Here is a 23,446-nt window from a genome sequence, read left to right on the forward strand (position 1 = left end):
GGGTCCATTACTAGTGGTGATGAAAAAGTATCATCAGGCGATTGTATTTTTAAAATTGAAGGTATCCCCTAAGGAAATAGATTGGCTCAAGATTGACAGGATGACCCAAGAGTCCAAAGTAACAATACATTGTTATTATGCGAAACTGCTGCAAGCACTTAAACAGTACAATGGTACAGAGATTATTGAAGCCAAAGATATGGGGCATTTTGTGTTCAAGTTTGTGCATAGATTGAAATCTGAGAATAGTATGATGATTCAACAGCATCTGATTTGTTGGCAGAATAAGTCCATTGATGAGATCCTGAGGTAGATGAAATATAGCAGTGATGAATTGGAGCAGAAACACAAGAAACTGATGGAGAAGGTTTTGGTGGTACAGATAAAGGCTGCACAAATAGGTCAGAATCAGCAGTTTGCTGGGGTTGTATGACACAACCACGCATGCCTAAACCACGTGTTCCTTAACAATGCAGTTGGAACATCGAATACGTCTTTAATATACATTCCTTTTTAATGCAAGTCTTTACAAGGGCTTGCCATAGGGAAAGCACTGGACTTTGGAACAGCATAATTTACTATTCCAACTCCAGTCCAGGCAACAGTAGGGAAAGTGTTGGACTTTAAAGTCCAACACCGCTTTACCTAAGGGATGTCTTTGCACCGACATGCGTGGTAAAGTAATTTGTGATTAAGACAAGTTTGTTGTTCCGACCGCGTTGCAAAGGCAACATGTGGTTCAGCTGTTGTTGTAATTGCTGTTTCCCATTTGTTGGGAATGCTGGTCCAATGCAGGGAGTGTATCAACAGGGAGTTCCTGTGATGCAAGGTGGAAATGAATTCTAACCACAAGGTAGCGGTGGTCATGTCCCTATTGATCCAAGTACAGGGATTGATATGCCTACTTTGAAGAAAACTAATCCTTGCCACATTTGTGGCAAAATTGGGCACTAGAAGCAGCAATGTTGTGTCAATGCTGGTAATATGGTGAATGGGAATCAGGTTCAGAATGGTGGATTTGTGCAATCACAAGGTAATACAATGGTTCAGACACAGCAAGTACAGAGGCAGAGAGGACAACATTTCAGCGTGCCCCAAGTTTAGGTAACGCAAGCTCCACAAGCCCCTTTGCCACATTTGAATGCAAATGCTCCTAGATTTGTTCCAAATCAGGTCCCCAATGTAAACACCAAAGCTTTTGTGAATCATGGCACATCTTAGAAGTACCCCGTGATACAAGCAGATGAGGATAACAATTCAGACCGGTCGCAATGTTAGTGCCTGAGTGGGAGGAGGATTGTGTGCTTGGCATAACATTAGAGGTAGACCAGAGTTGTCCATTCGTGCAAGGTGAGGGGAATTGCCACCCTGTTTCATTCTTGAAAGATACTGGTGTTACCTGCTCTACTTTTAGAATAACAGAGGTTTCCAACCTACCCCTCTCTGAAAAAAGAATCAAAGCTGTAGGAGTTGCAAATAAACAATTGACTAGACCTGTCACTAAAGCAGTAGCTGTTGAAATAGGGTCTTTTGAAGAGAATCACCAATTTGTCGTGTGCAATTTGAGTCCTGTAAACCTGCTCCAACGTGATCTTTTTTGCAAGCGGAATTGTTCTCTTTACTGCACCCTGAATGGCATCACGTTTCAGACTCGCAAACCAGAGCTCAGATGTTAGACTGTACCCATGTTGACAAAAGATGATCTGTCCCCAGAATTGAGAGACATTGTGCTACCTGAAGTCTGGGACTTTTCAGGAAAGGACATAGGTCTCATTAAAGGTGTTGAACCTGTCAGCATAACAGGGAAACCCAATGCTGAATATCCGGGAATCCTGCATTGTAAACTGACCCATGAAACCATTGCTGGGATTACTCCTGTGATTGACTCAATGATTCAACAAGGCATTCAAAGGAGATTATGGGGAGTCCATGTAACTCACCCATATGGGTTTGTAGAAACCCAATAGCAACTATCGCATAGTGCAGGATTCGGAAAGAATAAGCACTATGGTTGTCTGTTATTTGTCCTGGGGTACCGAATACAGCTATGATGTTATTTCAGATTCCATGTAAGGGCGAGTGGTTCACTGTCATTGGTATGTGCCAAGCTTTCTTTTCCATACTGTTGCATGAGGATAGTCAGTTCCTCCTTGCATTTCAGTTTGGCAGCCGTGTTTTGGCATGGTGCCAAGTCCCAAAAGGGTATGTGGAGAGTCTGTCCATCTTTAACCAGATTCCCAATAGAGAATTTGGAGTGCCTGGTAGTGCCCTATCTTTCAGTCCTGGTCCAGTACATTGATGACCTAGTGGTGGCGTCAAATACATAGGAGGCTTTCAACCACAATCCTAAAGTATTACACTTTAAATTCTTATGACAGGCTTATGTTACTCTAGCTAGGGTACCCTGCATGGACCCTTCACGCCCACACATTTGCCCTCAATGCAGCACTCCGATGGCAGATTTTGCACACATGACGTGGACCTGCGGCAAGGTGGCCCAAATCTGGACACAGGTGTTTAATGAATTGTCATACATGGTAGACATACCCATCCCCCACTTCCCTAATGGCACTGCTGGGATACGTTAAAGACCTCCCCAAGTCTGCTCAGGGCTTGTGCGCACTAGTGTTGTTGCTAGCCATGGGAGAAGTAGCACTACATTGGGGGAGTAAACACTCGCGACATTGACGGGCTGGATGTTCAGCATGTCTTACTGTAATACCAACAGTGACCTACATGCCCAATTGGAACCCCCCATGTCTATACCGCTCAACATATGGAAAACGTTTACGTCTCACCTACTGGCACAAACATCGGCAAGCTCACAGACAGACCAGGTCTCTCCAGCCGGGGTCACCACGGGGTGAAGGGAGGTGATCATACTAAAGTATGTGTGACTGCTGTGTATGACACTATGACAAGGGCTCCCTCTATTGCTCGGGACAGTAAATGTTGTATACTGTATTAGTTACCATGCATGTATGTGTACCAACAATGGAATTTTTGTTTTGTGGAAAATATAAATAAGGTTTTTAAAAAAAAATACACAGGAAGCTTGCAGATGAGATACCATTGATCTGTTGAACCACTTAGCTGAGAATGGACATAAAGCTTCCCCGACCAAGTTGAAATACCTTGAGGAAGAGGTCTTATACCTAAGACATCAGATTGAGAAAGGAGCTAGGAAGGTGTCACAAGAAAGAATCTCAGTGATTCTGAAAATGAATCCACCAACAACCCAGAAATAAGTCTGGATGTTCTTGGGAATGGTTGGCTACTGTCAACAGTGGATTACCAATTTTTCCCTTGAGGCCAAGCCTTTACAGAGGCTGACTCACAGAGATGTGTCAGATATGGTACCATGGGTGAAATCTGCATGCATGCCTTCCTAGAGCTGAGACAACGTCTGTGTCGTGCTCCAGCACTGGGAATGCCCGATTACAATAAATGTTTTACCTTGTTTTGCAGTGAGAGGGAGGACTGCGCTCTCTCAGTGCTAACTCAGATGCACGGGAATGCTCACAGACCCGTTGCTAACTTTTCAGCTACACTTGACCAAGTAGCTGCTGCTTTGCCAGACTGTCTCAAAACCGTGGCTTCGACAGGAGCCAGCAGCAACCAGTGTGAGAGCATTGTTACAGGTCATCCTCTGACTGTTTAACTTCCCCATTCTGTAGAAGTTGTGTGAACTCACACCAGGATGCAGTACCTCCCCAACAGCTGCCTGACTAAGTATAAACAAGTCATACTTGTGGCGAAAAATATAACACTGAAGTGATGTACTACCCTTAATCCTGCCACCCTTTTACCTGTAACTGGAAATCATGTCATTGAAGGTGAAGCTGATGTCTTGATGTTACTGAAATATGCACCAAGCTGAACCTTGACATACAAGATGTGCCACTGTTTTAATCAGATTATGTGATGTTTGTTGATGGCGCCTTTTTATGAGACCATACAGGAAGTCTGAGAACTGCCTATGCAGTCTGTACTGTCTCAGGTGTGGTCAAAGCGTCCTGGCTTTAAGAAGTATTTTCTGCACAAGTGGCCAAATTGATTGCTCTTACTGAGCATGATGTGTTTCAGACCAGCTGAGAATAACCATTTTCACTGATAGTCAGTATGGCTTTGGTGTTGTTCACAACTTCGGACAGTTGTGGTCACAACGTGGATTCATGATTTCTTTGGTCACCAATTTGCAACGGGAAGAGTGTGCACAATTTGTTAAAGGCACTTCAGCTACCTGCCCAAATTGCGGTAATGAAGTGCTCTGCACACAGCAATGAAGCTGATTATGTAACTGTGGGTAATAGGTAGGGCAATGAACTTGCCAGATATTGTGCCTTAAATGCTTGTACTTTCAATGAAGAGTACAAAAATGAAGGAACAGGTGAGGACAATTACAATCGGTTGCCAACCACAGCTGATACATAGGAGGAAGTTAGGAAGCTACAGGAGTAAGTGTCAGAAGCAGAACAAGGCTGGGTTAGAGCAGGTTGTGTCAGAAGAAATGAAGACTACATTTAGGTTGCAGGAGACAGAAGATCTGTGTTGCCAGACAGTTTGTTGCCCCCAATGGCGAGACATCATCATGGACCTGCACATGTCAGTAGAGATACCATGGTGCGCTTCTTCAGGCAAACTTGGTTTAACCCCAGGTTCGGACAGATGGGTGAAGAGTTGGGTCACAGATGGGTTGTGTGTCAGCATTTGAATGTAGGCAGGAGAACAGCAGTAACAACGAGTCACATAGGGAGATCAGGTGGTCCCGTCAACAGGATTCAACTGGACTTTATCGAGATGCCTGTTTGTAATGGGCTGAGATATGTCCTGGTGATTGTGTGCATCTTTTCATGTTGGGATGAAGCTTACCTAACTAGAAGTGATAGTCTCACAGTGGCTATGTTGTTGTTGAGTGAGTTAATACCATGTTTCAGGTTCCCAACTTCTCTGGAGTCAGACCGAGGGACTCATTTTAATAATGAGGTCATGAAGATGTTGTGTGCCCCATTACCAAGTTAAACAGAGGCTACATTGCATTTATCAACCAGAGGCTAGCAGTATTGTGGAACAAGTCAATGGGACTTCGAAATTCAGGTTGGCTAAAGTGTGTGCCTTGACATCTTTGAAGTGGCCTGATGCCTTGCCTCTTGTGCTGATGAGCCTACACAGGACTCCAAATAGGATTGTCTCCACATGAGATAATCATGGGCAGAGCCATGAGACTACCAGCTGTGCCTGCGAATGTGTTTGTGAACATTACAGATGACATGATTCTTGATTACTGCAAAGGACTGGCTGATGTGGTGCATTCTGTGTATCATCAGGTTGGAAAGGCTAGGGACCTGCCTTAACAGGAGCAGTGCCATGACCTCAGTTCTGGCAACTGGGTTATGGTGAAGAACCACATGTGCAAGTCATGCTTGGAACCTCGGTGACGAGGTTCTTACCAAGTCACCTTGGTCACTACAACAGCTGTGAAGTGCAGAGGTCTCCCCAATTAGGTGCATGTTACCCATACTTGCAGAGTCCCTTGTCCCCTTGATGATATAACAGCACCTGCCCCTGAAGTGCCAGTTGTTACAGTGCGACAAGGGAGCAGATTATACAAGCTGTTGGGGGCCAGCAAGGAGCTGGGACAGCACTTGCTCGAGCTGAGGGGGGGTCTGAGAGAGTCAACAGTTAAAGTCAGTATTGAAGGGTATCATCCTGTAGTGTTGACTGCACCAGATCCAGACCCTGGCGAAGGGCCTCGTGCAGCCGTAACATAAGTAGTGCCTGGAGACCAGTCACCAAGATTACAGGTGAGAAGAGGACAGAGGTTGTCTGAAGTGCGTGTACCTAACACTATCCCAGAAGATACTGAAGGATCTGGTCTAAGTGACGATGAGGAAGAGCTAGCAGAAAGCAGATGAAAAAGAGCTAGAGTACCTTGTGGAAGGTATTTCTCACCTGAATTGCCATATTTGGCTGCTTGACGCTAAATGAAACTCATGGAGATTCATAAATTCAAATAGCGATTACCAGATTGCGATTTACATAGAATCGCAATTAGGTAATCGCCATTTGAAATAATGATGCATGTGGCCCTTGAGATATATTAAGAACATTACTGACTTGAAGAGAGTTTTGAAAGGGCTGGAAGCAACAGGTGCTTGGGAAGCAATAGGGAATGTATTTCCCCCTCTAGGCAGATGGTTTGAAAACTTAGGAAGTGGAATTGTCAGACACATTTTGAGACCTTTAATCATAATTGCACTATGTGGAATAAAACTGTTTGTGATAAAGGTTACAAATGTGCCCAGGTGAAAAGGGATTGAAGAGAAAGATAGCAGACATAGAATTAGAATATAGACAAAGCAATTACCATGATGACATCAAGTTCTTGGAGTAATCTAGAAGAAAGATGATGAGAACAACAAGATTGTGATTTTTCTATCTGATAAGAGATACTTTTCTTGATGTGTTGGCTTGATTGGCCTCTAGAGGGGGAATTGGAGCAGCATAATTGTTTAATATTTGCAAATGATATTAGTGAAGAGGATGATGAATAATTATTCGAGAAAAAGGGATAGTGCCTCCGTGTTAAGGTAGTGACTTTTATTATTCTTCTGTTCTGATTTCTCGAATGATACTTTTTCTCACACCACAGCCTTGGTTCAAACTCCAACTGTGCCAAAAGTGGGCAGTCTTCTATCTGGATTACAGAGGAAAGGGTTTCAAAATAACCTGGAAGGCTGGTGGACCAACTTGCCTGGTTCAAAGTTACCGCCTATGTTTTTTTAATGTGAGTCAGCATAGGGATATTTGCAGGTTTTTACCACGTTCATGTTTTTTTAGGGCATGATGCAATTTCTGCTTGGAAACTGTTTGTTTGGGCAGGCTGACCCAGAGTACATTTCCATAATCAAGAAAAAAAGAAGCAGACTAGAGGACATAAGGAATGAATGGCAAAGGAATCGCCAAGTGGCCTGCGATCATTGAACTGGCCTACTGTGATGTACTCTGTTGCTAAAAATAGGCACAGTAAAATTATGTAGTGGACCGAAGACCAATATCCTAATTTGCGATTTTTATATGCATCGCCGAATTTGCTATTTGAAATTTGCAATTTATCATTTGAATGTACTAAACTATTGCAAATTGTAAATAGACGCAAAAATAGCAAAAAAGCATGTGCAATTTAGTATCATGGTTAATCCAGGTGCAAAGTGTAAAAGCTCACTGTAAATACAATACCAACTTTCATAATCGCAGCACGCTTTGCTAAGTTGAGGAGGATGCACATCCTAGGAGCATGGTGGCAGAGGAGGAGGAGAAGAAGAGAATGTATAGACAAAGGGTGACCTTATTTGATGCATTGTGGGTGCCTTTTTAAAATTTGCACCTGGTTACCACCAGATCCGATAAAATTGAAATTGCATTTTTTTAAATGCCCATTTTGCGTCTAGCCACAATTAAGGAATCCTATGTACATGCAGTACCGAATTGAAAATAGGAAATCTCTATATGTGATTTCCTATTTTGCGATTCCTAAAATGTGATTTCTACTGGATGGAAATCGAACTTTGCGATGCCGCATATGCCTTTTGTACATCCTGAAAGGTCATTTTGCATTTCCTATCGGCCTGAACTAGAGATTCGCACCGTTAAGAAATGCAAAATGTTTTTGTACATATGGGCCTTAGGGCCAGATGTACGACGTGATATTGCATGCGCAAACGGGTTTGTGACCCGTTTGCGCATGCAAAATCACAGTGGGCCATGTACAAAGCCTATTTAGCGAGTCGCAAATATAGCGACTGCAGAGCCATGTATGAATGTTTTGCAATTGCGGTCGTAAAACACTCGCAAATTACCACCCTCTTCAAGAGGGTGGTAATGGAGTCACAAATGGGAATGGGTCCCCAGGGGACCCCTTCCCCTTTGTAACAGGCTCGAAAAATATTTTTTAAGGGCAGGCAATGGTCCCAGGGACCACACACTGCCCTTAAAAAATGAAACGAAAACGTTGATTTTTTCCTTTAAGGAAAACGGGCTGCATTAAAAAAAAAGATGCTTTATTTAAAAGCAGTCCCAGACATAGTGGTCAGCTGAGCCAAGCCTGTCACCATCCCTGAGAGGGCCTGTCATTCTCAATGGACTTGCAAATTGTGAGAGGCTCATTAATATTCATGAGCCTTGCAATTTGTGACCCCATTGGGAATCGCAAACAGTGTTGAACACACTGTTGTACATGCCAAATAGCGACGCAATTTGGGAGGCACTATTTGGCAGGTCATACATCTAGCCCTTAAATCTCTAAAACATGGAAAACTGTTCCAACATTGAGGTGTCCTGCCTGGTTCTCTTACTTTATATTTTTCGTGAGCACACTGTCAAGACATCCATAGAAACCTCAAAGTTCCTTTCCCTTTATCTCAAGAAAAGAGGGATCTGGTTTACCTATTTGTAACTGAGCTCTGATACTTACCCTACCTTCCTCTAATTTCAGCTTTCAAAGTTTCCAGCTTCTGAGATCAGACTCTTCATTTTCTTGTGCCCCTTTGTAGGTAGCAGTCTGTCTTTGCCTAGCTAAAAAAACGACAAAGGAATCAAACCCATTTTGGAAGTGAGTGTGCCTTTCTTTATGATAACCCTTGGTTGGCTAGTCCTATAGGGTGACCAGATCAAGACCTGACAGATTGCTAAGAGCCACTATGTACTTCTAAGCAACATGCTAAAAGTGTTAAAAGATAAAACTACAGTCCTACAGAGATACAGACCGAAGTGGTTACTTATAGCTTGGCAGACTACAGAGCTTTGCACCTTTAAACTGAATCAAAACCATACAACTCTATTAAGAGAGAAAAAGAATTCTGTCTGTCACCAGGAATGTGCCTCTCTTTCTCTTGTGGCAAATTTTGCTGTCAGTGTTAACTATCCCTACAACTGCAGATGAAGGCCAGGCGGACACCAGGTCCTGTCAATTTAGTAATGAGAAAATAATAGATGACAAGATGTCCAACAAATTTCCTTCTTTTCACTACTTCAATGTCTATTTCCAATGTGATACGGTCAGTTTCACAGCGGTGTCTATCCAGTCTTAGACGAAGTAGCCTATTTATAATAATCTCCACTGTACAGATCCAGCCTCTAGGGAATCTGTTTCCTTTGTTGTGATCCATGTGCAAAGTCAGTGGTGATTGGCCAGGTTGGAAATGATGCGTGTCTAAAGAGATACAAACTGTGGAAACATCCTTATGCAGAATCAGAAGCCTTTTTTCAAGACTGAGGCAAAAGCAAGACACTGTTCCTCTAGAGCCCTTCTGTCCCCTCAGTGAACATTTGCCCACAAGCAACACACCACCTACCTTGTCCTCAATGCTGGAGAGAAGAGGGATCATCAGGTTCAACTTCGAAAGTACAGCCGCCGGGACTGAGTCTCCAGACTGCTGCAAATATTCAGAAAGGGAGTCAGTGAATCTGAGATTTTGATCAGAGTTGTCCCATTCATGATAGCTAAATAGTGATTGAGCGCACGTTAACGGCAGGCGGTCATTGGGGATGACTTGCCCATGTGGGACACCCTGAAAGGTAGTGGAAGCTTTTGGGGATGAATAGGCTGAGGGATGTTGAGCTCAGTCAGTCATGAATGCAGCCCTGAAGAAAGCAAGCAATTTTATATATACATGATTTACTGTTTCAGAGACATGATTATCCTGCATACTGCCCTAGACCGTGAAGCAAATATCGCCAAAGGACTTCTTCAAAATTTCAGGTAGACCTCAGCCAATGCAATTGGAAAACAGCGCTGTTAAATTAATAACATTTAAAAAAATATATTTGGGAACTAGAACCCTGCGCCAGCCGCCAAAGAGGATCAGTTTTGTGCAAGATGGGCTGATGTTAAACCACCCAGAGTGCTTTTAACTCCTAGTCACATCGGGGGCAAATACACTAAAGAGTGGAAAATACAGGAAGATAAACAGTTACAGTAGGACCTACTACTGGTTGGTGAACAGGGAGAAAAGGGAGATTCTTGTGATTAAATACAATAGATAAATGGACCTCCTAGGTATTTCATATCCACTGATTGACAAAGTCTCCCCCCATCTCTTCACAAGGTCTGGATATCAAAAACTGTATGGGCCAAATACTGCACATAGTTAATTACAGGTGGGACGAAAGGCAAGCCACCAAGATGGGTGTGTAAAGTTTGAGGGTGTGATCTAAACATATGGCTTCAAATCAGAATACCATGAACGTCAATGTCAGCCTTGTTGCAGGCAATTAGCAAATCTCATGTAGACAATCTTTGCTCTTATCATTACTGAAATTATAATTCAGAATCAAAAATTATCCTTCCATTTTCCACACCCCAGATTGCACCCTCCGCACACTCTATATCCATCACTAAAAAGAGGCAAGATGACATTGCTCACAGATGCTGGATCCAAAAAATGGATGCACACACAAACCACCTAACCAGAGGCGTTCATGTCAAGGACGCGGAGATCTGACTGAATGACAGTTACTCTGACACTTTGCTGAGTATGAATTGTCTATCTTGAACGTCTTGGATTGGATGGATGTCATTTTTATAATTCATGCCATTATTGCACAGCAACTCAGCTTGCCGAGGCTGACAGGAGATGAAATAACTTGCTAAAGAAGACACTGCTGTGGCTGACAATGAAGATCGGGAATGAAGAGCGGAGGCTCCTGACAGCCCAATATCCGATCTGAACCCATTGGGCATACTTACTGGTGAATGGGAACATGTTACTGGAGCTTGATAAGCAGTCAAAACATGCCAATATGCCATTCAGAGAAATGTGGGCTTCAGATGCTGCTTGAATGGTGTGAGCCAATCTCAGGACAGCACTGTAAGGTTCAACTGAAACTCGAACTCTTTGCCAGTATAATCCAAAGTAGTGTAGACCCATTCTCAAGTGACTTGGACATATTCCCTGGCTTGCAATAAGGCATCTAGTGCATGAGGCTGTGTCAATTCAAAGTCATATGTTAGTCAGCTGATGACTCAATGCAGTGGGTCTACTCACGTGGGAACGCTGATGGGATGTGGGAGAGAGCTGCTGGTCGAAGAGCCTCTGCACAGATTCCAGTGTGGGCAGGGTACGGTTCAGTTCACTGGAAAGACACAATCACACCAACAAAAAGTTCATAAACATACAGGAAATAGAAATAAATGTAATTAGCAGTGACCTATAGTCACTCTCTATAAAAAGAATTTGGTTGAGATGATGGCACTCAGTGATGACATCTGGGCTCTGTCTACAACCAGCTTTGAAGATTGTTCCAGTTGACAGGCTGTCAACTAGGTCCTAAGATGGATATGTGATCAATGACATGCAATCTCCTGGTACTCCGTGGCAAGTAATCTCTCCACGCCCAAAATCTTAAATGAGTACACATTGACAGGAGATCACCCTGACCCAGAGTTACATGCAAGGACAACATCACAGGAGATCAATTAGAGCTCATGGTCACAGGTTAGCAGAACATGAAAGTGGATCACTGCAACCTCCACGCAATAGAGAAGTAGACCAGGACACAGGATAATCCAAACCCTCAGATCCTTTGTGAATACATCATGAGAAGATAACATCCAGACTCCAGGGTCTTAGGGGACTACAATAATAATAACTGTTGTCTGTTCCGTTTCACAATGGTGGATCTAATATAGCCTTAGAGTCCACCGTAGCGGGCTCTACCAGTCATTAAAGGCCCGCTCCAGCGTTAAAGTCCCTAGGTGAAGTTGAGGGCCTTTAACAAGGGACCAGAGCTTTAATGGTCAGTAGTGCCTGCTATGGAGGGCTCTAAGGCTATTAGAACATTCTGCCCCAAGAGGGCAGAATGCTCTAATTTGTAGAACAAAGGCCTCACAGAGCCCGAGGGGGTTGAAATCCCTCGGACTCCATGAGGCCTTTGTTAAACTTGGAACGTTGATGCGCTGGGTTTCGACTGTCCATTAGAAGCCCGGAGCACTCCATTGTTTTAAATGGATCGCTCAACATTCCAATGTTCTAATCAGTTTTTGAAAACAACAGAAATCCTCAGGCCAAAGAAGAACATCTTTTTCTATCTGGACTACATTCTCTAGTGCTTGATTAGTATATCTAGGGGCATTTTGCAGACAGGTTGGCTAATCCTTAAACAGGTCAGCAAGAGAAAAGATCTCCAACAAAGATCCCATGCAAGGGGCCCTTTGGGCATTGCATTGCCCGCCCAATGAGGAGCACAACCCGATGACGAAGCATTCCACTTTGGTGGATGAGGGTCTGTACATCCTAAAAAGGATGCTTTCCTTTTCCTCAGAGTTGCTGTTCTTTTCAAAAACTGATTAGTACCACCCCTGTTAAACAGAACCGGAGCTATTATTGTTGTTCTTTCCTTGGGAGGATTTATGTAGGACCATCCAACCCCCCTTCTCTCTCTTTGATAAAATCTTATGTAGCTACACCATGATAAGTGACCTCCCAAATCTAACATCTGTATGCAAGACACCATCCAGTGTAAACATCCACCACGGTGATCATTGGTGAATGCTCAGTGATAAGGAATCACCATGTTTCAGGACCTTAAAAGAGTACACAAAACAATGTGATCACCAGGAGCCAAGGGTCTTGTGGGGCCACTTAGTGACAATTTAACATCCAGGTCCTGTGCCAGGCTGCAATACTCATGAGCAGCTTTCACTCCAGTGCCAAGCCAGGCAGAAGGGCATAGTATCTGAGCATCCTCCTGACTCTGGGATCATCTATCTGTACTCAGTTGTAGGACATTACCCTTAGCCCAAGCCAGATGTCCATAACTGGTGACAGCATAATCCCCTAACTTTGAGTTTACTATTTGTCACCCGCGGTTGACTCAAGCTCTTATGTCTGATGAGTTCCTAATGGCAGCAGTTCCTGGCGGTGGCCAGGTTAGAAATGGACACTGCTTTACAGACTACTAGCCTGAATTACCACATCATATGTCGTGCCGTCTTCTCCTTACCTTTGTAGACCTTTGCAGAGACAGGAGAGTAACTTTTTCAGCTGGGGAAGGTTGCCACTGCCAGTCTTCAACATTTCTAGGTCGCAGTGTATGTGAAGCCGTAAGTACTCCTGAATAGCATTCAGCTGCTCCTCTGGGATGCTGTGAGACAAAAAGGCCCGGTAAGGAAGAGACACTTCATCCATAGTGACCTTACGCCCAAAGTGTCCCATATACCAGTAATGCTTCCAACCTCACAGGCGCTAATAAAGCAAAATGCCAACAGGAACAATTCCCCGGTCATCAGATCATGTAATTTCCAACCTCTCCAATAAAGGCTCCTACTCAAATGTGCTGTTTGAAAAGAGCTGGGTTCAGAACTCAGACCTTCTTAAAATGCCGTGGTAGCATTGATTCCATGGCAACTACCACTTGAGAAATGGGATATGGACTCATCACCATGTAGGGAGGAAGAGACATAAGGCCTGGTTTAGACTTGGGTGGTAATGGGGAATCCAGAAGAGGTTCCATCAGTGAAAGTTTCTCTGAGCCGAGGAAGTACCTCTTGTTGATTCTACCCTAGGATGCGGCACTTCCCTCAGAAATTACCAGTGTTTCCATCAGTACCCAACTTCAAATTGGACAATAATTAGTAGCATTTACCTGCAAGAAGCACTAAAGCTACTTTCAGGAGGAGGTCTCCCCAGTGTTATGTACAGTCTGCTGTGCTTCTGACTGTAGGCAAGCAGCATATCTATGAGAAACCACATTGCCCCTCTTATCTCAGAGAGAGAGCGAGAGATGAAAAAGATGACTGAGAGGTGCTGGGAGAAGGAGAAGAATAGACCTGAAAAGAGTGACAGGGGAGTATAAGGCAAAGGACATGTTGCCGCCAGCACTGTATTGCGGCAATAAATAAGGCAGAAGTTGTAGAGAGGAAAGTTCTGGATGAAGGGAAGGGACAGAGGCAAAAAGCTGTATTATGAGGGACAACCCAAGTAAAGAAGAAAATATTTCTGGGCCAGAGGCACACAGCAGGGGTACACGGGGCGCTCCTTTAAAGAAAAGAAAGTGGCGGCATGATGGACATCCCCATAAAGAAAGAACCAAAAGGCAAGGAGTAGGAGGTTCAGGGGGCACTTCCGTTAACTGACAAAAAAGCTATAGGGATAAGAAGCAGAAAAGAAGGCGGATTTGCCATTTTGCTGGTAGGAGCGATCGCAATCCGAATTTCCCAGCAAAATAAACCAGCAAAATTAAGCCCTTTTTCCAAAACATAGAAGAGCAGCAAAAAATCTAAAGGGCCATTGTGGAGGGAGACAGAACTAAGAAAACACAACAGAGCTACCACAATGGGAAAAAAACACCGGACCACAGTTGCAACCATTTATGTCTTCGGGTAGAGAGTGGCAGATTCTTGGTGTCAAGTAGAATAAGGCTTCTTTTAGCCTTTTTGGATTGTTTTTTGGCGTTTTAAATAGGAGATAACCACGTGCTTAGTAATGATTGGTGTGTGGACAAAGCATGTAGTATCTGGTGAAAAGCTATGTTCTGCACACAGGGAACACTATGTTTTTTAATGAAATATGTGGACCTTAAAATGACCTTTGAGTTATTGGAAGCACACAAACTTGAAAGCAAACTTAATTGCCTTCTATACGGTTTTAATGAAGAAAATATTTTCTCTGTTGGTGAGATGGACTCCATCTTTCTAGAACATTTTAGGTGTGTCAAAATGTTTGTTGATAAAAGTAGATTGCCAACTCCAGTCTCTGAGAAACGGTGTCTCTCCTTACTCACATTTCTTCAAATGTATTGTCAAAAAATATGGGTTGCTAGTGCTACGCTAGTGCCACCATTGATGTTTGGCAGCGAATAGAGAATAGAATGGTAGAGTATGAACAAGTTGAACAGGTCCATAAAATTAAGAATTTCTGTAAAATGTCATTTGAGCCCCGTTATCATTAAAAAATTGCCACAATGATTAATTATCTAGTGGGAATGTTAATAGGTTTTCATTTAGGCAACACCTGGTTCCACCTTATACTACATTGACCCAGCCGAGTGATGTTTAAGTTTGATAAGACTAGATCTAAGTGAATTCTATAATATTTAGCATAGGTTGTTAACCTGTACATCCATGAATCTCTACAAAATCCGACCTTCGCCACTAGTGAAACCCATTCTAACAGGCTCCTCTGTGACAATGATATCACTTGAATAAAGGCTGCAGTGTTGATAATTGCCACGTTTGTAATAAAGCTTATTAATCTGATGTTTATATTTTTATAGAGATTCTATTGATCAGCATTTATAATAGTAAAAAAGTCTACTGACACACCAACAACAAACAAACAATGTTTATTTATTAATTTATTGAGTGGACTGGTCACCAAAAATGACTTTTTGGTGCCAGGACCAGTAAAGACTGACACATAATCTGAATGGGAAAAATATAAGAAAAAATGAAGAGGTACTCTGGAAACAGATCAGCAGAACAACTGAGTCTTCAGTGACCTCATAAACGCATAGTGATTGTAAATTTTCGCTTGTAAACAGTTAGGTCGTTCCACATAGCATTAGGTCAATGTGCCTACACGCCTGATCATCATGTAACTTTTTTTAATATTTGGAATTTGGAAAAGAAGATTCTCTGATCTAAACCATCATACACGTCTGTAGTGGAGGAGAAGGTCCTTCAAGATCCTTCCGTAAATGACCGGGTATAAACACGTGAATATAGCCCTTTGCTCTACTGCCAGCGGTGCAGGCTTCTAAAGGCATCCGACATTTGGTCAAACCTATGCAGATGCATGACAGTGTTGACCACAAAGTTCTGGGCTCTCTGCAGCTTAGTACAACCCTAGGACAACAGCACTACTTGTAAGCTTTTACATTAATCACATCTAAATAACAATGCACAAGACACTATCTTCGTGTGATGTTCTTTAGAAAGGAAAGGAAGCATTTGTCTTAACAATCGAAGAGTCTAGAAACATGAGTTAACCATTGAGTTGTTCTGCACATTGAATAATACCTAAAAACGTCACCTTGTGTGTAGGTATTGGTAGATCTGGCCCACCTTGCTCTCTGCTTATCCATGATCAACAACTTGGCTGTATTTATATTTATTTGAAGAGAAGTTGGCTTATCCACTGTGGGGACAGGCCTTAAATAGTCACGGATGTATAGGGTGGAACTTGAGCCTGTTTGTCCAGCTTCAAAATCAATGATCATCGTCACTTGAGAGTGAGAACCATCCAAATACCTTTATCAAGATAGTCACACTCCTGACATAACTGTTACAGAGTATGGAGGACAGGGACAAGCATCGTGGACCTCCACACAGAATCCTTGCTCTACTGCAGTACAGAGGAGAGATAGAAAGGAACTGTGTTTATTGGATAAAAAGCACAGCTGAATGTAGTCCGAGATGCCAATCTCTCACATTCTCTATTCAAGTTAGAATGTTCCATGTATCGAATGCAGTGGAGAGATCCAATTAAATCCTCCACTCACATCTCCCTTGTTCAGAACAGGGCTCAGTTCATCAATGGTGATAATTAAGGGTGTTGCCATTTCCTTTCATCCGTTGTAGAACCAGAGTTGCTTGGGATCCAGGAGAATTGAATCCTCAGACTATTTTGATGGCTGCTTAGCGAATAATTTCTCAAAGTTCATAATTTTTTTAGGTGCCGAAAATGACTCCTACTTTTCCAATGAAGGGCACATGCTCAGTATCTAAAGAGAAGCCCATTGATCCTCCACAACGGCCGCTGCAATGACTCTGAGAAGTAAGTGAAAAATCTGACCTGGATTCACCACACGAGAAGAAATAAGCAAGAACCCGGGCATTTCAAGGGAGTTATGCTATTTTCTAACTTTAAGTGGATAGCACCAATTTTGTTACAGAAAAGGGATTTTAATTCATTGCTTAATTCTTGAGTAGAGAATATCTGATTCATCAAACAACCAAGATTTACTAATGAATAAAGGGCTGATAAGAGGCTTGGAGGTGAGTTTTGAGTGTGGTTAATACAAATCAAGAGATGCTGCTTTGGTTATGTGTATTTTATATTTTTCTCTTGTGCCATATAGAGCATTTCCACAAAATAAGATAAATGCAATTTTTTCCAATTTGATTCAAATTGAACTTTTCCCTCTTCTAGTAAAAATGCATTTCCCAAACATTCTTAATATCTACTCAAGAGTTGTTAAGATATATATAATCCCTAAATAAGAAACAATAAAGATATTCATTAAAAATAGCAACATAAAACTGCATATAAATTAAAATGAGATGAGAAGCTAGCAGTTAGGTTTCCCAAACTCTCATCCTTCCCAGCAGAACCAAAACAATTTGCTATTGCTCTCACTAGCATCTAGTGTTCCTCTTTGCATATATATTTGCCAGACTCTATTAAGAAGGTACTGGCTCCAATTGTAACAACTGTTATGTTGCCACTATCCAGCATCAGCACAATAACCTCCATTACTATAATGACCCTCTATCTATTGTGGAAGGGTGTTAACTAGCAATTTATCAAATCTTCTGTAAGAAGGACAGAAGAGAAAGAACAGTATCACAGATTTTTGTATTCGTTCCCTACAATAGGGTGTATATTATTTTCTGGGCACACCCACCCATGAGTCAACCCTCCCATGGGCCTACTCACCCATGGGCCCATCCACCCTTTACTGCTGTTAGTAGAGACCCAACCAAAACTCTGTGTCCACTGGCTTGTCTCTGCAGAAACAACATTAATGAAGCAGTTTTTAAAGCTCATGGTTGGCTTCCTTTGTAGAAAGGTTCAGGCCTAATGGCTTGACCCAGCCTTTTGCACAGCTTTCTCTAGATTAAGTACATTTGTGCAATTCCTTTTTATACTTCACTGTCCATTTAATTAGGATTCTGGAGAATCCCATCAGAAGGCTAATTGGAACTCTGCTAGCTCAGCTCTAGCATGTCTAAGACAGCTGTGAATAGTGATCAATGTTTCCAATATTAGTGATCACCTATACCTATAATGATATAAAAATATATGGGTTTAAGATATGTCTGATCCTTGAAAGGTGCTACTCCCAAATCTAGTGACAAGGATATATCTCGAGTTACACCCCCTTCTCCAAGATGGCCTCTCAAGCAATCAATTAGTTGTTAGACCTTCCCCTATCCTCCTCCCCATAACTGAGCAGCATTCAGAGTCACTGTTACTGCTTTGAGTTGATAAACCTACAGGGTCTCCCTTTCTGGCCAAATCCAACAGCTGAGACAATGGGACTCCATACATTATAGACCAGTAGACTCCATACATTATAGACCAGTGAAGTGTAGCCCAGATAGCCCAATTGGTCATAAAATTGCTCTAACTTTGCTCAACCTTCAACTTTTTGCCTCTCAGTTCTGTGGAATCTACAGTGGGGGCACCTTCTGTATGGCCACAGCATTATATATTCTAGCATGTATCAGTGGGTGCAACTCAGGAATCTTTCAAAACCAGCAGGCAATCCTTTACTATCCGAGCTAGAATAATGGTGTGATCTGCGAAGAGGAGTGGTTGATTCTGCTGCCACCTTTCCTTGGGTCATGTTGAGATCATTTATCATCAGATTGAAAAACCTGAGGGCAAATTCACCACCTTATGCCACCCCTGCTGGACAGGAAAGCTTTGCAAACTTCATATTTATAGTATGTGCTCAATCTAAAGCCTAGACTGGGGTAAGTAGAGGGCTCTCACCCAGATTCCATGAGCTTGTTCAACAGAAAGGCCTAATCAATGAAGTAAAAGGCTGCTTACAGATCAATAGAAACCAAGAGTAAAGACCATTATTTGAATGCCGCATAATTGCCAGTCATCAGCTGTAGAAGATAGCAATTCTCTGATGTCCTGGTTATCTCTTTGCTTAACTTGAACATGACTTAAAAATGTCTGATCCAAATACTCCTACAAAAAAGAGAATAAAACCTTGCTGTGAGTCTTAGTGTGGGGCTCGTGTGGAATATTGGGTAACTTTTTTAGGAATATGTAATTGAATAATTTCTAATAAATTGTGACTATGGTAGCCTCTGACCATGCTTCAGGGACCACTTTCTAGATCTGCAATATAGTATTGAGCATATAGACTTGAAAACAGCAAGGGGAGCTACTTAATAAGGTTGACTGGTACACTGTCTGCATATGAAAAGTTGTGTGACTTCTTTAGCTAAACAGTCTTATTGGACCTTTCCTTGATGCTTCAAGTTTACTTTCATGAAAGAAAATGTCCTACCACCCTACAACAAGACATAAAGCCTGCAAAGTCCATCATCCACTCATTCAGGACTACGTTGATGTACCTTGCCAATGATCGCACTGAGTGATTACTAAATTTCAAACTGACCAGGGGCCATTTCATGATGCTGTTTTCTGTGCTTCGGCAGTGCACAAGCGTTCTTTGTCTTATTTGTTGTCTTTTGCTCATACCTTAAGTGAAAATATCTCAGAGTTTGTTCATGGTTTGCCGACAGCAGAGTTTGGAAACAGAAAGAGGAAATTACTACCCTGTGTTTCAGAGCTTTGCTGTCATCAAAACATACACTATCTTAGAGGTATTTCTGAATATCGAACCCACAATATCGGCGATACAGAATATCTAGGAAAAAATATTGAGAAAGAAAATATTGACAGGTAAGTCTAGATTTTCTAAACCTAACTCTGCATATATGTACCTAGGTGGTACTTATATCTTCAAGGTACGTAGATGTGGAGTTAGGAATAATAAATCTATACTTCCCTATATGCACCTATCTTTTGCTAATTTGTTCCTTGATATTGTCTTCAATATTTATATGCCATGAAATTGTTGGTGTTGATATTCAGCAGTGCAATCTTCTAGTATGTGCAAAAGACACCAAAAAATAATGCACAGATCTCTTCTGCGTCAGGGCAGTGCAGAAAACAAGCTCATGATAGGGCCCCTGGAATCTTTTAGCAGTACTCCCTCCTCTAAGCTTTTACGGGTACTGACTTGTGCTCCCCTTTACTTCTAGCCACTAAACTAAGGGTCCAATTTAATTATTTGCAAGTGGCCTGTTTCTCAGTCGGAGCAAAAGAATACATTTCTCCATCGCCTTGACGGAGGTGCAGCCTGCCAAATATAGAAATGCTTGTGGGCTCAGTGGACATTTCTAACATTGGCAGGAGCTGTCATGACAATGGTTGTTTTTAGTGCATTGCAATTTTGATGGACGTCTCCATCAACACGACGGAGCCATTTGGCAAACTCACAATGTTTCTTTTTATTTTTAAAAAGAAAATCCCGAAGCACAACTTTTATAAAATGTTATTTAAATAACAATACCTCCATGGCATGGGGGCATTGAGCACTTTTCAATGGCCCTTACCACCATGTTTTCTTTGCATTGAACATCAGCTACATGTTTGTCCATCTAAATAAGGTAGGCAGACATACAGCCAAACCTCTGACAGCCATCGGGCCCCTGGAGAGGTTTGAACACATAGTGACAAATTAGTCTCCACCATCATCAGACTTATGAATGTTAAACCATAATGTTCGCTGGGAGGGAAATGCATCGTCGTTGCAACGGAGTTCCCTCTCCACCGACATTTAATTTAGGCCATAAGATACTTATAATGAAATGTTTGCTATTGAATTTTGTCATGGTCCCAAAGCTGTAGGCCTTTTGTTATGGCTTACAATTCTCTACCCTCTGCCCTAAATTCACACTCTTAACACATTTGAAATCCAGATCTACAGAAACCCCTGATAGAGCGGAGATGGGGCAACATTTCTCAATAATATGCGCAATCATACAGCTGCAGTAGTAATCATTCAAAGGTCAAGCCTCAAAGTAAAGTAAGGGATGAACAGAAGTAGCAGTAGCCACAGTTGTCGACAAGGGACAAGGAACGAGTCTCCAGGAGACATGATCAGGAAAAAGCGAGCAGGATAAAGCAAGCAAAATAATGCATTTCATCTCACTAGAAACACGCACTAATATAAAGGGCAAAAATATTGTTGCAAAATATGTAGCAGTTCTCTCCTCCTTGAATCCAATCCAGTGGTAGCACTTGTCTGAGAGCGAGTTCAGGTCTTCCTTTCCCACGAAATAACATGCAGCTTGCAAAGTTTCATCACAAAGTTTGTTACAGACATCTTACACGTGTAGCTTTTGGTTCATAGACCTTCATTTCCATAGGCATCAAACACAGTTTGACCTTCTAATGTTAATGCTTCGTCACGCACACAATGAACTATGTACACAATGAACTATGCTAAAGAAGAGAAACATCAGCTTGAAAAAAACAGTTTAGAATTGCATTTCGTTAATATGAACAATAAATACCATTTTAAAATGTTCTATTATTCTATTCAAGCATTATGTGAAATATGGTGAGAATAGGATTTGTAATCATTATAAATAATATGTTGCTTAGTGAAATAATACATTTATTAAACCCCAAACATTCTGCAGTTATGACAAACATTTCTATGCATGTCACATGAAGGTCAAGTTTTTAAATTACATTGTTTAAATTTTAGGAATATCGAGTTCACTTCTAGCTAAAAGGAAACTGGTATTTAAGCATTTCTGCGGCCTATACTAAGAGCTATGGCTGCCTATTGCAGCTTGCAGATTTAAAATGTGCGAAATATTCTCTTTATAATTCACATTAAGCATTGCACATATAGATGTTACTTATTGAAAATTGCACTTTCATAATTAACCTTTACCACCCCTTTGAATATTCTTGTGAGAAATCAATTTTTAGTGTGCGCACTCGTTTATTTCCTCGTGACATCTTGTATTTTGACCTGTGCTGTTGCTGACCCTCCAAATTAGATACATTCACATGTGCTCTGCTCACAGGTGTATTTGGTATCCTCTAAATTCAGATAACTGCCACTTTTGTACATTAGCTTTCTCTGCGCTGTTTACCTTTACAGCTGCCAAGAAAACAGATATAGGAAAATAGCACTAGTAAAGGTGAGATTGACTGCATCAAAAACTATAATTTGTAGATTCATCTGCAATATTTTCTTAGCTGTCAGCAGGTAGATACCTTATTCAATGTAAATTGCAATATTACATTTAATTTGTGACTTTTTATTGAATATTAAGATGAGAAACAATTTTGTCTTTTGCAGGTAATCTTGTCTGTATAGATCATTGGTGAAGTTAGATTCCTGTTACCGTGTACACTGATAGCAACAATGAGATATGCTCCATATTCTATGTATAATAATGTACAGTTTAATCTAATGACATGCACATTTCTAACTGGAGTAACTCTCACACCATACTTGATAATTACCCTCTACTCTAGCAGCCACTTCATAATGCTTTCACAAAAGCTCAGGCTGGGAAGAAGGAGTTTTCAGTGGAAGAGGCAATTGCACCTGAACTGAACCTTAGAACATCCTTCTCCTTTATAAGTACAGGGCAGGAAGTGTTAATACTGCTCCTTCCTAGTGTTCGGATCAGTTGAAGTGTTAGTCTTTACTCACGTTGACACTGCTGGTGCCTGTAATTTGTGATCTGTTGTTGCCTAGCACCCTATTGTGATGTCTTCCTGCCTTGTTATTAGAACACCTTCTGCGCGCTTGACTATGGAGCTGAATGCACCAGTCCAAAGTCCAGCTGGCCAGTGGGACATGGACTGATAATGATCCTTCTCCTGTTCAGGTTAGCCGGGTCCAAGCAGAGGTCTGTTTCTGCTGTGGCATTTACAAATCATCTAAACCAGGTCCAGAAAGGGAACCCAAAGCAGGCCTGGCAATTTTGTCCTACCAGCCCTCGGGTGGGGGAGGGGGAGAGGTGTGGTATCTGCTTCCAGCTTGCTGCTCAGCCAGTGTATGGTGTAGAATGTTAGCATGAGTGTATGATGTCATAGAGTGTTGTATGCGTGCATGAATGGTCAGTTGAGAGTAGGGCTGAGCAGCAAGCAGGCTGCTCCTGTTGGGGTTTGTTCATTGTACCTTACTTCATTTATTTGTTACCTAATAAACTACATGAAGATACCATCTTGAATACGGACCATTCTTCCATTACAACAAGAGGGCTGTGCAAGTGTGAAGCACTGCTGCTTTTGTTATTGGGGGCCAATATTGCAGCACCGCCCCTACTGTGGCAAAACCAGCCCCCACCCTTACAACCTCCAGGGAAAACACCTGATACCTGCTACGGCCGGTCAGGACCTGAATTCCAGTAGTTGTAATTTATGGGCCAATGTGCAAAAACATTTGTTAAAGTCCTTGTTTACTGCAGTACAACTTACTTTGTCCACACGGGGAAAAACCTGTAAAGAAAACTGTTTCAATTGTGTTCTATGTTCCACAAACAGAGCCATGGAAACTATTTGCAGTTTAAACATAAACATAACCCTATACGCTATAGCAAAAGAAAATAAATGGAAACACTGTACAGCACATTCCCTCCCTTAGAAACAAAGAAAAAACTAAG

The 23,446-nt window shown here is 41.9% G+C and overlaps 1 protein-coding gene across 4 annotated transcripts in view; it reads right to left on the bottom strand.

Annotated features, from left to right (window-relative positions):
- The window catches only part of INPP5D (inositol polyphosphate-5-phosphatase D), a 660,212-nt gene that overhangs the window by 366,894 nt on the left and 269,872 nt on the right, over positions 1–23,446 (bottom strand). For 2 of the 4 annotated variants that reach the window (XM_085634688.1, XM_085634690.1), the window contains exons 5-7: positions 13,003–13,143; positions 11,046–11,133; positions 9,354–9,431 (exon numbers count right to left, since the gene is read on the bottom strand). In XM_085634688.1, coding sequence (XP_085490814.1) covers positions 9,354–9,431; positions 11,046–11,133; positions 13,003–13,143 — 307 coding nt within the window. Of the gene's footprint in view, positions 1–9,353; positions 9,435–11,045; positions 11,134–13,002; positions 13,144–23,446 lie in introns of all 4 variants that reach the window. The other 2 variants (XM_085634689.1, XM_085634687.1) reach the window with 1 other exon arrangement.

This window comes from Triturus cristatus, chromosome 11 (genome assembly GCF_964204655.1).
Source record: "Triturus cristatus chromosome 11, aTriCri1.1, whole genome shotgun sequence".
In the NCBI taxonomy this organism is placed as follows: domain Eukaryota; kingdom Metazoa; phylum Chordata; class Amphibia; order Caudata; family Salamandridae; genus Triturus; species Triturus cristatus.